This window comes from Emiliania huxleyi, assembly GCF_000372725.1.
Source record: "Emiliania huxleyi CCMP1516 unplaced genomic scaffold EMIHUscaffold_64, whole genome shotgun sequence".
Lineage (NCBI taxonomy): Eukaryota > Haptophyta > Isochrysidales > Noelaerhabdaceae > Emiliania > Emiliania huxleyi.
In genome coordinates, this window is record NW_005197198.1 from 563,927 (window position 1) to 576,463 (window position 12,537).

The 12,537-nt window shown below is 70.4% G+C and overlaps 2 protein-coding genes across 2 annotated transcripts; one reads left to right on the forward strand and one right to left on the reverse strand.

The window, feature by feature from the left end:
• Positions 1–2,284: 2,284 nt before the first annotated feature.
• Positions 2,285–2,764, reverse strand: EMIHUDRAFT_67559 (hypothetical protein; the record flags this gene model as incomplete). The annotated part of the gene is made up of 1 exon (XM_005763326.1): positions 2,285–2,764. A coding segment is annotated over one exon (480 nt), but the record flags the coding sequence as incomplete, so codon positions are not given.
• A 1,764-nt stretch (positions 2,765–4,528) lies between these two features.
• Positions 4,529–5,440, forward strand: EMIHUDRAFT_215284 (hypothetical protein; the record flags this gene model as incomplete). Its single annotated transcript, XM_005763327.1, has 1 exon — positions 4,529–5,440. One exon carries the CDS (start codon positions 4,529–4,531, stop codon positions 5,438–5,440), a length of 912 nt encoding a protein of 303 aa, XP_005763384.1.
• Positions 5,441–12,537: the final 7,097 nt, after the last annotated feature.

Consider the following 12,537-nt stretch of genomic DNA (forward strand, 5'->3'; position numbering starts at 1 on the left):
CTGCTGGCACCACTCCCGGCAACTGCTGCTGCTGCTACTACTACTACTCCTGCCACTACTACGACTCCTTGCCTGACTGCTGGCACCACTCCTGGCAACTGCTGCTGCTGCTACTACTACTACTCCTGCCACTACTACGACTCCTTGCCTGACTGCTGGCACCACTCCTGGCACTGCCTCGCAGACGGGGAGGCGCCCGCGGGCAGACGGCGCGCCAGATCGGCCCGCGCGACCGCGGGAGGCCACCACCCCTCGTCGACGCCTCGCGCCAGGACGGACGCCTGCGCGACCACTGCGGTGCGCTCGCTCCTCGCGCAGCTCCGGAGGCCTCCGCCGTACACGAACCCTGCCGCGTGGCACGGCCTGCCGCTCGCTGCGAGGGCGACGGCTCGCCGCGCGGCGTCCACCGCTGCCGAGTCGGCGAGCAGCCCGGTCGGAAACCGCACGCCCAGCCGCGAGCCGCACGCGCGCGCCCCAGACGAAAAGCCCGCCTCGCCGGCCGGCTCGTCGAGCGGCGCCGGACGCGGCTCGTCGGCGCCGAGAGCGCCCATCAGGAGGCAGCGCGTGTCGCCGCGCGCAGCGTGCGTCCAGACCTCACAGCCCGGCGTCAGCTGGCACAGCTCTCGGCACGCGAGCGGGCTGCTCACTCTCCGGTCGCCGTGAGTGAGTGCGACCGGCGACCAGCGCGACGCGTTGGCGTAGCAGGCGCCCGCGCACGCCATCCCGATCAGGGGAGCGTACGCGGACGCGCCGAGGCGCACATCTCCGTACGGCACGAGGAGGTCGTTGGGACAAGAGGCGGCGACCATCTCTGGAGCGTCCTCTGGAGGGAGCCGCCCTGGACGCCGTGCTATCTCATAAAAAATTCCCTCGCGGCGTGCCACCAATGGATGCCGTTTGCGCTGCAGCGACTGTCGGTGGTGCAGCTCTGGACGGCGCTCGCGGACGGGGCGCTTGGTGCGGCGTCGCGCGGCCGCGAGGTACCGCGGCAGGAGGCTAGCGGGATGGGGGGCTCTAAGGGGGGAAGGGAGCGGGGGGGGCGCCCATAGCCTCGCCGGCTCTCTTGCCAGGCATGCAACGTTGTCGATTACTTCCACCACGGCGGCGGCCAGAGCGGCATTCCTGAGGGCCACAACTACTTGTGCGACAACATCAAAGTGGACGGCTATCTGGAGATCACAACTCCGTCCGCCGGCTGCACGCTCATCACGGGGCTGCGAGAGGGGACTGGCGACGACAATCCCGCGACGTGGGACGACGTCGTCGTCGAAGCCGACGGCGAGTTCACTTGCGAGGACTACGACGTGTGCCCAAGCAGCGGCGTCTCCGGGTTTGCTCGGGGACCGGGCGACGGAGTTGTCGACGTACAGACGTGCGCCACGGATGGCAGCGAGGGGGCCGGCCTCTTCCCCTCCAGCACAGACATCAGTCCGTGGCTGCGCGGGAAGCCGATGCGCTACACGATGCCCAAGTTTGTGTGCTTCACGTACGCGGCCGGGACGAGCAGCTTTGAGTTGACGTATCGCGTCGGGCCAGGGGTAGGCGCCCCTCACTACGGCCGCAACTTCTTCTTCTCGGGCGCGAGCGTCATCGCCCAAGACGACGCCTGCGCCGACAGCCGCTAGAGGCCTGGTTTGGGACGTCGTCCCGTGGCTCGTCTTCCACGAGCGCCCTCGGGCCCGCGTCGTAACTTTAGAGGAGCCCGCAAGGGACACGGCCTTCTTGGTCCGCGGGATGTGGACCCATTTCAAGCCCATGACACAATTTGCATGTACATGTACATGTCATGTTGTTGCTGTACGACGGTGTTACGCTATATGTGCATGCGTGCGTACTTCTTACCCACTGGCTTTATATCCATCTTGTGTGTTACTCTTCTCTTGCCAACTGGCCAGAGTGCGATTGTGTGTGTGCGGGAGTTGGTTTGTCGGGAGGGAGGGGCAGGCTGCTCACCCACGTGCACCGGGCCAGTGCTTGCACTTTGAATGCCGTGGGGCTCCTGCCCGTGTCCGGGTGTGGAGATGCGAGGGTCGCCCCCCCTTGCCCCACCACTTTGTGTGTGTGTGGAGAAATTTACCTTACCTTATACGTTACCAACCGTCTTGTAGCTGCTAGCTCCGGGGCCCGCGCCCTTGCGGCCTTGGCGCGGCGCGCGGCTCGGTGGCTTGTGGCTTGAGAGTTAAGACATTTTTTGATCTCGGTCTCGCTCAGGCTCTTTTTTTCCACGTCACACGACCGACGCAACACCCCGTCACACGTTTACGTGTACGTAGTCTCGCTTTCTCTACGACGGCTCCACCGCCGGTCTGATGGGCGCAGTCGCCGGCGACAACACTCCGTGCCGCACTAGCTGCCGCCTGACGAGGCGGGAGGCGAGCGCGCGGCCGTAGGGGATATAGGAGAGCATGTACCACGTGAGTGCGGCGAACTGGAGGAGGATGAAGAGCAGCGCGAGGATGGCGAGCCGCAGCCAAAAGATGGAGAGCAGCGTGCCTAGTCCCAGACTACTAGTCGTGGAATGAAGTGAGGCGAGGGACGGGGGAGGGGGAGAGCAGGTGGGCGAGCGGAGGAGAGAGAGCAGCGAGCCTGCGAGCGTGAGCAGGTAGGCGAGCGAGGCAGCACGCCGCTCCTTTGCGAACATGGTGCGGCACTGGCGTGCCGGGCCGACCAGGAAGGAGGAGGCGCCGAGCGAGAGGATGTTGCCGAGGGTGTACTTGAGTGCAAACGGGACGGGGTTGCCTGGCGTCAAGCAACACCAGTTGAGGTTGCCAGCATGTCGTCGAACGCAGGGCGGAGCAGGGGCAGCAGCGGCTTGGCGAAAGGAGAGGAGGTGTCTCGGAGGTATCTCGGAGGTGTCTCAGGGGTGCTCAGAGGTGTCTCAGAGGAGTCTCAGAGGTGTCTCGGAGGTGTCTAGCAGGGGCTGCCGAGCAGCAGCTTGGCAAAGGAGAGAAAGGAGCCGAGCGAGAGGAGAGCGCCTGCTCAGCTCCCGAGGTGTGAAGGGGCACCGGGTTCGAGCTGGGTAGAGCGAGGCGAGGAGAGGGGCCGATGAGCATGCAGCACGCACAGCCGATCAGCCGCTGCTTGTAGCTGAGCGCCGGGCAGCACGGGCACACCTTCATCGACACCAGCTCACCTCTCAGCGTTGAGACATGCAGCGATGCATTTGGCCAGGGCTGCACTGGGCCAGGGCTGCACTGGGCCAGGGCTGCACTGGGCCAGGGCTGCACTGGGCCAGGGCTGCACTGGGCCAGGGCTGCATCGGCGCGCCTTCATCGGCGGCTCCTGCTCCATGCCAGGCACAGAGAGCCCGCTCGCAGACGCAGCGGCGGTCAGCGCGCCTAGAGGGAGCTCAGGCATGGTGTCGGACCGGATCCCGACCGCGTTGAGAGCGCGAGCCGCTCGGCCAACCTCCCGCGCCCTTGGCTCCCTCTTTGATCCGGCCGACGCCGCTCGAGCCGGCCGCGACGGCGGTGCGAAGTCCCTCGGCGCCCCTCGTCTTGGCCTGCCGCGCGCCGTCCATGCCCTGGCTCAGGCCCGACTTGCCCGCCTCGCCCAGCTGGCCCAGGCGCGAGCCAAAGTAGCCGAGGGAAGGGAGCTGACTCAGGCCGGAGTTGAGCCGGTCGCGGGCTCCGCTGACGAGGCTCCGCTGCTCGCTGTCGGCGTCGGAACCGGACTCGCAGCCCGGATCGGGACCGCCCTCGGTGCTAGGCGCCTCGAGGCGGCTCCTCGCCGTCTCAGCAAGCGCGGCCGCCCGCTCCTTGATCTTTGAGACGTCTATGCTCGCCGCCTTTTGGCGCGCGCTCTCGAGCGAGCTCTGAGCCTCGACCTGCAGCGCTAGCGCGCGCGCCTTCAGCCGGTCCTTCAGGCTCTCGCTCATGGGTGGCACTGTGAGTTGTGTTCTAGGTCTGTTGTTTGCAAAGCAAGACGCAGCGCTGTGACTTATGCGGGGGCGTGCAGCACGGGAAAAAATCCGCGGGCTCATTGGGATAGCGGCCCAACTCGTGATACCGGGTCGTAGGCCACTAGTTTCCCGCAGGTCGCCCGCTCGCTGCTCTGATGAGCGCGGCTTCCGCTGCTCTCTCCTTCACCTGGCCCTGACGCCGCTCCTCGTCCTTGGCCGCGCCAGGCTCTCCTACTGCGCCAGCCCTTCGGCTGCACCAGTTCTTTCTTCTGGGATGTCAGGGATTCTGCGTAGCCCTTCCTGGTGGAGGCGCGCGCGATTCCGTGACTCTTCTTTTACGCGCCAATGTACCCTCGAACGAAGGTTCAATCCAATTTTTCTTTTTGCGGGGGCCCGCCGCTTAGGCTAGGACTCAACATACTCGGGCTTTCATCCCAAGCTGTCACTCCCCTTTCTCCCGGCCGAGGTGGGGCGCGCGCGGGGGCGGCGGGTGTGCGGGATGTCTGTGGGCCCGAGAGCGATATGCCATGACCCATGTCCGCCTTGCGTTTGTTTTCATAACATCGAAGGCTAAGCTCAAAAAAAATACTTTGCGTTCCGGACTTGCTCCCCGTCGCGGCGCGCGATATGGATCTGACCACGCTGCCGGACGAGATCCTGACTCAGGTTCTCCTGTGGCTCGACGCCCGGCAGCTCGCGGCGTCGGCGCTCAGCGCCCGCTTCATGGCACAACGCGTCAGCGCCGCGGCAGAGGCGCGAATGGAGAGGCTTGGCTCGGCATGGCCCACGCTTCTGGAAGGGGAGATCCCAAGCTGGTCCTTGCGAATCGTGGAGACGCTCGGGCGGCGCGGCACGATGTGTAGGTACCTCATCGACGGGCCGGTGCTGCTGCTGCATCACCGCCCATCAAGCACAACGCTGCACCTCGCGGCGTGGGGGCACGCTCTCCAAGCTTGTGTGACGATCGGGCGCCAAGGGGCTGTCCACTCTGCTTTGTTTGCGATCGAAGACGTCCTGGCCCCTCCGGCGCTGTACAGCTTCCAGCTGGCGGCGGAGGACAAGAGAGCCAAGCATGAGCGCGCCGCCGCGGGCTCGCCGCTCGAGCTGCTAGTGCGCAAGACGGCTATCGACAGCGAGGCTGCGCGTCGCATTGGGTGGACCGTGCGAGGCGACGGGGTTGTCGTCCTTGAGACGATAAAGTGCGGCATCTTCGGCGGCGCTGATTCAGTCGGTGAGGCGGCCGAGGGCAGTGAGGCGTGCACGAGGGCCCTCGGCGAGGTGGCCGAGGATGGCTTCCGCCTCACTGCGGGTGGGCCGCCGCTTCAAGATCTCCGGACGAGCCCAGGGAAGCTCACGACCTTTCATGGCAACTTTCATGGGGGCGCTTTCGCCACGATGACGACCACATTACCGCCGTTCCCTGTCGCCTTCCCCATCTCCGCGACCGGTGAGGTGGACCGAGACGTGCGAGCCGCAGCTCGCACCATAGCCGTGGAAAGCGGTGCCGCGCTCCATTCTGCCCTCGCTGCCCTAACTTAGGGCAACGACGTGTGTGCTCAGCTGTTTCGGCTAAGTCGATTTGTACCGGATTCAATGTTAAAGAAAGAAAGAAAGAAAGAAAACAGACAAACCCAGACGAGGGATGGGGGAGGAGGACAGGGTCCCCACCTGCACGAGCAGGATTTTGGAAGGAGAAGTTTACCTTACCTTACCTTACCTTGGAAGGACGATCAGGGGGACAGGTGGGGCTCTCCTGCTCCTGACAAGGGACACGACAGGCTCGCAGCGCGGATTCAATGTTAATAAATAAATAAATAAAACGGGCACGCAATGTTAGTGCCCGGAAAAGAGCATTGAGTTTTTCTTTTTTATCAAGGGCGGACAGCCACCACTCCCTGCCAAGGAACCCCAACTCGAGCGGTGGTGCCTAATCGGCCGAGGCTGACGGATGGAGGGTGTCTGCGCTGAGCTCGAGCGCGGTGCGGACGCTACTCGCCTCGTGCCACTCACAAAAGCGGTGCTGGAGAGGCGCGACCGAACCCCGACCGTCGAGTACGAGAGGCTGGTCCTCAGCTGTGCCCGTGGGATCGTGAGAGCGCTCAGCGATGCTGCGGGGAGGGAAGCAGGTTCAGCGACGGGGGCGACGAGCGGAGTGGTCGCAGACGCCGAGCTGGCCGTCGAGCAGGTGGCCGCCCTCGCGTCGCTGTTTGACAACGCAGCCCAGTCTCCTCGACGTGGTGGCGGCCAGCCTGACGGCAGTGAGGGCGGCGGCGGCGGCGGCAGCGGCGGCGGCGGCAGCGGCGGCGCCAGCGGCGCCAGCGGCGCCAGCGGCGACACCAACGGCGGCGTCGGCGGGAGCGGCGGGAGCGCCCTGCTGCACTCGCTCGGTTGCGGCGTTGTCGAGGCGGGAGGCGACGGCGCGCTTCTGTCCGCCATCACCGCCTTCACTCCGCACTGCCCCCGGATGCTTCCGGCGGCGCTGGCCCTCCTCGCGCGCCTCAAGCCGCTCGCGCCGCTGCCTGCCACGACTGCCACCACGGCGCTGACCGCCGCTGCCGCCGCTCTCAAGCAGCTTCCGGCAGCCTCTCCGGCGCTGCGCGACCCCGCCGCCTTCGACGCGATCGACGCCTGCCTCGAGACGGAGCTGCCAAAGCTGCTTCCCCGCCGCGAGAGAGGAGACGAGCCCGGCGGCGACGCCGCCTTTCGCGCCTCGCTCGCCGCGCGGCTCGAGCTCATCTCGGCCGCCGTCGGCCGGTCGCCCGTGCTGACCATCCGGCTGCGGGCGGTGCGGCGGCTGGCCGACGGGGCCGTCTCGAGGGCGAAGGGCCTCGCGAGCGTGCCCGCGAGCGAGGGTGACTTGCTCGCCGACCTCGCCGCCGCGGTCTGTCGGGCTGGCGTGCTGGCGGCGCTGCTGGGCCCTCGCGCGCGGGAGTGAGGCGGTGCAGGGGGCGGGAAGGAGGCTGACTGCTGCCGCACGGCGCGAGTAGGCCCCCTCGCGCACGAGGAGGTGCTGCGGCGCGCCGCGCCCCTCTTTGCGCTGCTGCGGGAGCAAGACGCCTCCGCGGCGCAGCCAGGGCCGCTGAGGGCGTTCCTGCCGCCGCTCCTGTCGTGCAGCGCCGCCACGCTGTCTTGTCTAGGCGCAGCTGGAGCCGCTGTGGGCGTCGTGCGCCTTCAAGCCCGCCGCCGTGGCGCAGCAGGCGGCCGTGCTGCTGCGCGACGCGGTCGCCTCGCGCCGGAGATCGACTTCGCCTGCTCGCAATCTCGGCTGATCTCGGCCCCGCCGTCCCCCACGCAGGTCGGGTCTGGCCCGAGGTGCAACGCGTTGCGCGGCGGCCTGCTCGAGGCTATGGCCGACTGCTGCGCCGCGCACGGGGACTGCTCGGTGGTTGGCGCCGCTCCCTCGCTCGCCACCATCGCCCCCGCCTTTGCGAGTTCGCCGGCGCAGCAGCTCGCCCGCCGCTGTCCCTCTCCTCTCCGGTCCGGCTCGGGTGAGCGAGCAGCTGCTGGTGACTCGTAGGCGCCACTCGCTCACCGCTTCACCCTCCTCCTCGTCCGCCTGCTCGCGTCCGAGTCGCTGCCCGCCGCCACCGCCGCCGCCACCACCGCCACCCTCCGAGCCACCCTCGTCGGCCACCTGCGCGCGAGCCCCCTCACCGCCCGCATGGCCGCCGTCTCCGCCGCCTGCCGCCCGCTGCAGCGCTTGTGCGGCATCGCCGTCGCCGCGCCGCCTGACGAGCGGGCTCGCGCGGCGCGCCCCCCGGCGCTGCACCGCCGCTCCTCCTCCGACCCGCTCTGCACGTCCAACCCGCACGCCGCCGCCGCACTCGCGGCGGACGCCGCCGACGGCTGGTGGCCGGCATCGCTTGCGGCGGCGGCGGACCGACTGTCTCCTCGCGGCGCGACGGCTGTGCTGCGCGAGCCGCGAGCCGCGAGCCGCGTCTCTCCTCACGCCTGCACGCTGTGAGCAGGCGCGATGGAGCTGCTGCAGCGAGCTCGGCTAATCTCGAGCAATCTCAGGTAATCTCGAGCAATCTCAGGCGCGATGGAGCTGCTGCGCGAGCTCGGCTCCTCCGGCGGCAGCGGCGCCTCGCCGCCCCCGCTGCTCGCGCAGGCTGAGCGCACGCGCGTGCCTCATCTGGGCCAATCTCGGCTAATCTCGACTCATCTCGGCTCATCTCGAGCAGGCCGAGTCCAAGCTAGGGCTCGTTGCCATCGCCCTCGCCCTCCTCGCTGCGCCACGCACACGCGCGCCACCCCGCCCACGAGCGCCGCGAGCGGCGGCGGCGGCGGCGGCGTCCGCGGAGGCGGCGGCGGAAGAAGAGTCGTCCGGAGGCTCGGCCGATGCGGCTGTGATTCCGTCCGCCGGCGAGCCGCCGCGGCCTGCGTCGTCGCCTCCTCCAAGTAGGGCGGCGGGTGCAGCCGCGGCGCAGAGCGCGGGCCGGCGCCGCTTCGGGATCAGCCTCTCCGCCTCCTCTTCCGCGGCGGCGGCCGGCAGGAGCGGCGGCGGCGCGGAGGCGAGTGCGAGTGTCGGGGCGCCGGGCGAAGGCGGCGGCGACGCGGGCGGCGACGCGGGAGGTGGCGGCGAGGCGGGCGGCGAGGCGATCTGTGAAGCGACGCTCGAGGAGTTGCGGCGGCGGCTCTCCTTCTACGGCGCACTGGGCGGCGATGAGCGACCGCCTCGCGAGAGTCGCTGAGAATCACCCGAGATTGGCGCGAGATTTAGGATGGCTGAGCGGCGAGCTGCGGCCAGTCTCTGCGCGCGCGCTCGAGACCGCGTGGGGCTCGATGCGCGACCGCGCAGAGCGGCGCGAAGCTCCTTCCCTGTGGACCGGGGTGACGGGGGCGGGTCGCGGGGAGTGAGGGTGTGATCCACCGCCACTCTAGGCGCGAGCTGCTCCTCTGGCTGCCCGAGATGACCCGAGATGACCCAAGATTACGCGAGATTGCGCGAGACTAGGCGCGAGCTGCTCCTCTGGCTGCCGTCGGCGCTGCCCTCGCTCGCCCCTGAGGCGCTCGAGGTCGCATTTGCGACGGTCGCGTTGCGCGAGCTGCAGTGGGAGACGCTCTCCCTCCGCGAGTACGCGGCCTTTGAGGCGCTCTTTCGCCGCTACCACGTCGGCAAGGTGAGGAAGAGGAGCTTCCCCCGATCTCGGCGCATCTCGCCCCGATCTCGGCGCATTTTGGCGCGTCTCGTTGCATCTCGGCGCATCTCGGCGCATCTCGGCGCGTCTCGGCGCGTCTCGGCGCACCTCTGCTCCGTGAGGGAGGGGAGCACGCCACCCCCCCCCTCCTCTCTTCGGGGGAGATCTCATCTCGGCGCATCTCGGCGCATCTCGGCGCGCCTCTGCCCCCCGCAGGGCACCCTCCGCCCGGCAGAGGCCCCTCCCCCCCCTCCGCGCCGCTGGAGGGCCCGCCGCGCGCCCGCCGAGGTCGGCGAGCCGGCCGAGCTCTCGCGGCTCTCACCCGACGTGATGCCGTCGACGCTCGTCGGCATCGACGCTGTGTGGCGCATCGTCGCGAGCGCGCCAGAGAGCACGAGCCGCGCCGCGCTGCCGCTGCTCGTCCAGCTGTACGCCAAGCCAGCCGCGCACCTGGACCTCGCCACCGTGAGGCAAGAGCTGCTCACCTCGCTCTTCCACGCCCTGGCCTCCCTCTCGAACCGCTCGCGCGGCGGCGGCGGCGGCGGGGGCGGGGCAGCGGATCGGGAGCTCCGCGCCTTGCTCCTGCTCGACCTGCTCGACAGCTTCCTCGCCGCGTGTGGCGAGTCGCGCAAGCTCGCACCGCACCGCGCCTCGTGGAGGGGGCTCACGCTCCGCCTGCACGTGTCCGTCGTCACCGAGCCCGCCGACGGCCCGCCGCCGCCCGCGGCGAGCCCTCCTCCTCCTCCTCCGCCGGACCAGCCGCAGCAGGCGCCGGCGCAAGAGGCGCCACTCGATTTCGAGGCGTCCGTGGCTCGCCTTGCCGACGCCCTGGAGGCCGGCGGCGGCGGGAGCGGCGCAGGCGGCGGTGGTGACGGCGGTGTCGGCGGCGGCGGCGGTGGTGTCGGCGGTGGCGTCGGCGGCGCAGGCGGCGGCGGGGGTGTCGGCAGCGGCGGCAACGGCTCTGCGGGCGGTGGGAGCGGCGGCTGCCTCGTGCTGCCGCTCGAGCTGCACACGAATGCGACGCTGGGCGAGCTGCGCAGCGCCCTGAAGCACGAGCTGGTGGGCCGGGGCTTGCCCAAGCCGTCGTACCGGGCGAGGGGCCTCCTCCTCGGCGCGCCCTTACGAGGTTGCGGCGTACAAAGGCCAAGCTATGAATAGGCGATGGACGTCCTCCTCGGCGGCGACGGCGACGGCAGCGGCAGCACGCTCGCCGGGGAAGGCCGCACGCTCGCGGACTGCGGGCTGGGCGAGGTGACGAGCGTGACGCTGCGCATCCGGCCAAAGGCTGCCGTGGGCGAGGGGGGGCGCGGGTACAGCCGCGAGGCGGCGCGGGCCGAGCGGCGCGCCGCGCACCCCGCCGCCCTGATCGCCGCGTCCCGGGCATCGATGGAGGGGCTCCTTGACCTCGTCTCGCGATTCGAGCCCGCGTCCGCCGTGGTGGCCAAGGCGTGGGACTTGCTCATGCGCTTGCCGACCTGCCAGCACAGGCGCGGCCGCTTGTCGGACCCCGCCGCCGTCGACTGGCCCGCCGAGCTCGCGCCCTCCTCCTCCTCGACCGCCGCAGCCGCGCAGCGGCATGGCGCGTCGCCTCTCTGTTGCCTCTACTTCCTCCACCAAGTGCGCGGCCGCCTCATGCCCCCCAACGACCTCGGCGCGGCCGCGGAGCGCGGCGCGGCCGCCGCTGCGTGGCGGTCCGCCTTCATGGAGCACGGATTCGCGCCTGTCTTCGGCGCCTTCGCGGCCATGGCCGCAGTGGACCCGCCCGCCGACAGCACCGCGGCCGGCTTGCGCGCCAACCTTCTCGCGATTGTGCGCGTCGCTCTCGCGGGCTACCTCCGCTCCAACGAAGCGGCGACGACTCGACCCGCAGCCCCCAACGGGGCCCGCCAGCCCGCCAGCCCGCCGCCACTCCGCTGCCCGCCGCCTGACCCGCCCTCGACGCCTCTGTGCGAGCTTAACGGCCTCGCTGCGTCGCCTGGCCGACTCGTGGGCGCGCTGGCCTTGGACTCGGGCGCGGCGGCGGCGGGCGGCTCGAGAGGGTCGCCTCCGCTCGCGCACCCGCCCTCGCCCTCGCCGACGCGCCCCTGCGACGGCCCAATGGCGTCGCCGTTCCGGAGCGGCGATGGCCACGCGGTGGCGCGGCTGCCGGCGCCGCTGCAGTCGGCCCCGCCGCTCTCGGCCCGCTCGTCGGACGAGGCGCTGCACCTCTGGTCCCTCTCGCAGCTCCTGCTCCACATACTCGCTCGCGGGCCCGACGGCGGCTTCGGCGGCGGCGTCGGCGGCGGCTTCGGCGGCGGCTTTGGCCGCCGCAGCAGTGGCGGAGACCGCGGCAGCGACGGCGACTGCGGGTGCGACGACGCGGCGACGCGGCAGGTCGGCCTTGACGCGCTCAAGCTGCTCGACGCCATCTTTTGCCACCACGTGCACATGCTCCTCGACCTGCTCGCGCTGCCTTTGCTGCGCGATGCGCTGCGCGCGGCGCTGCTGGCATCGCCGGACCGCCGCACACGCACGCAGGCGGCGCTGCTGCTGCACCACCTCTGCCTCGCCGAGCCCTCGGGGCTGCCTCTCGCTCTCGCGGCGCTCGAGGCGCTGCTGCCCGCCGCCGAGGAGCACGCCGCCTCGTCGAGCCAGTTCTGGGCGCTCTGGGAGCGGCTCGTCGGCGCGGAGCACAGCCACGGCGGCAGCCTCGCCTTCAGCGCTGACGCCCTCTTGGACCGACTCGTCGCCGACGGCTCGCCGCACCACGAGACCGTCCTCCTCGGCCTGCTCCGCCTCCTCACCACCGCCGCGCGCACCTCCACCGCGTTCGCCCGCCGGCTCTCCCCCTCGTTGCCGGCGCTGCACGCGGCCTTCCTCGTGCCGACGGCGCGCCAGCCTCCGCCGGCCGTGCGCCACGCCGCCGCTCGGCTGCTTCTCCGCGCCGCCGCCGCGTCGGACGCGGCGCTGGCCTCGCTGCTGCCCGCACTCGAGCACGCGCAGCGCGTCGACGCCGCGGCCGGCTGCGGGTGGGGCGTCGACCCGAGCGAGGCGCTGCGGAGAGGGCACGTGGGGCTCGTCAACCAGGGGGCTACCTGCTACATGAACGCCACCCTCCAGGTGCTCCTCCTCGCCCCCCGCCCCCCGCCTCGAACCGAATACTCGCTCACACCGCCAGGTGCCGGATCAGGTCCTCTTCCTCGTCCCCGCCTTCCGCGACGGCATCCTTGCCGCCGAGCCCGCGCCCCGCGCCGAGCGGTCGCCGATCCTGGCAGAGGTGCAGGCGACCTTCGCCTTCCTGCGCGACGGACTCGCGCGCTCGTACGACCCGCTGCCGCTCGTGACGGCGAGCGAGGCGCTCCCGCTCACCTTCGCCGCCACGCAGCAGAACGACGCGGCCGAGTTCCTCGCCCTCCTCTCCGACAACCTCGAGGAGGCTCTGCGCGGGTCGCGGCACGCGTCGCTGCTCCGCAGCTGCTTCGGAGGCACGCTCGTGCAGCAAGTCGTCTGGGAGGA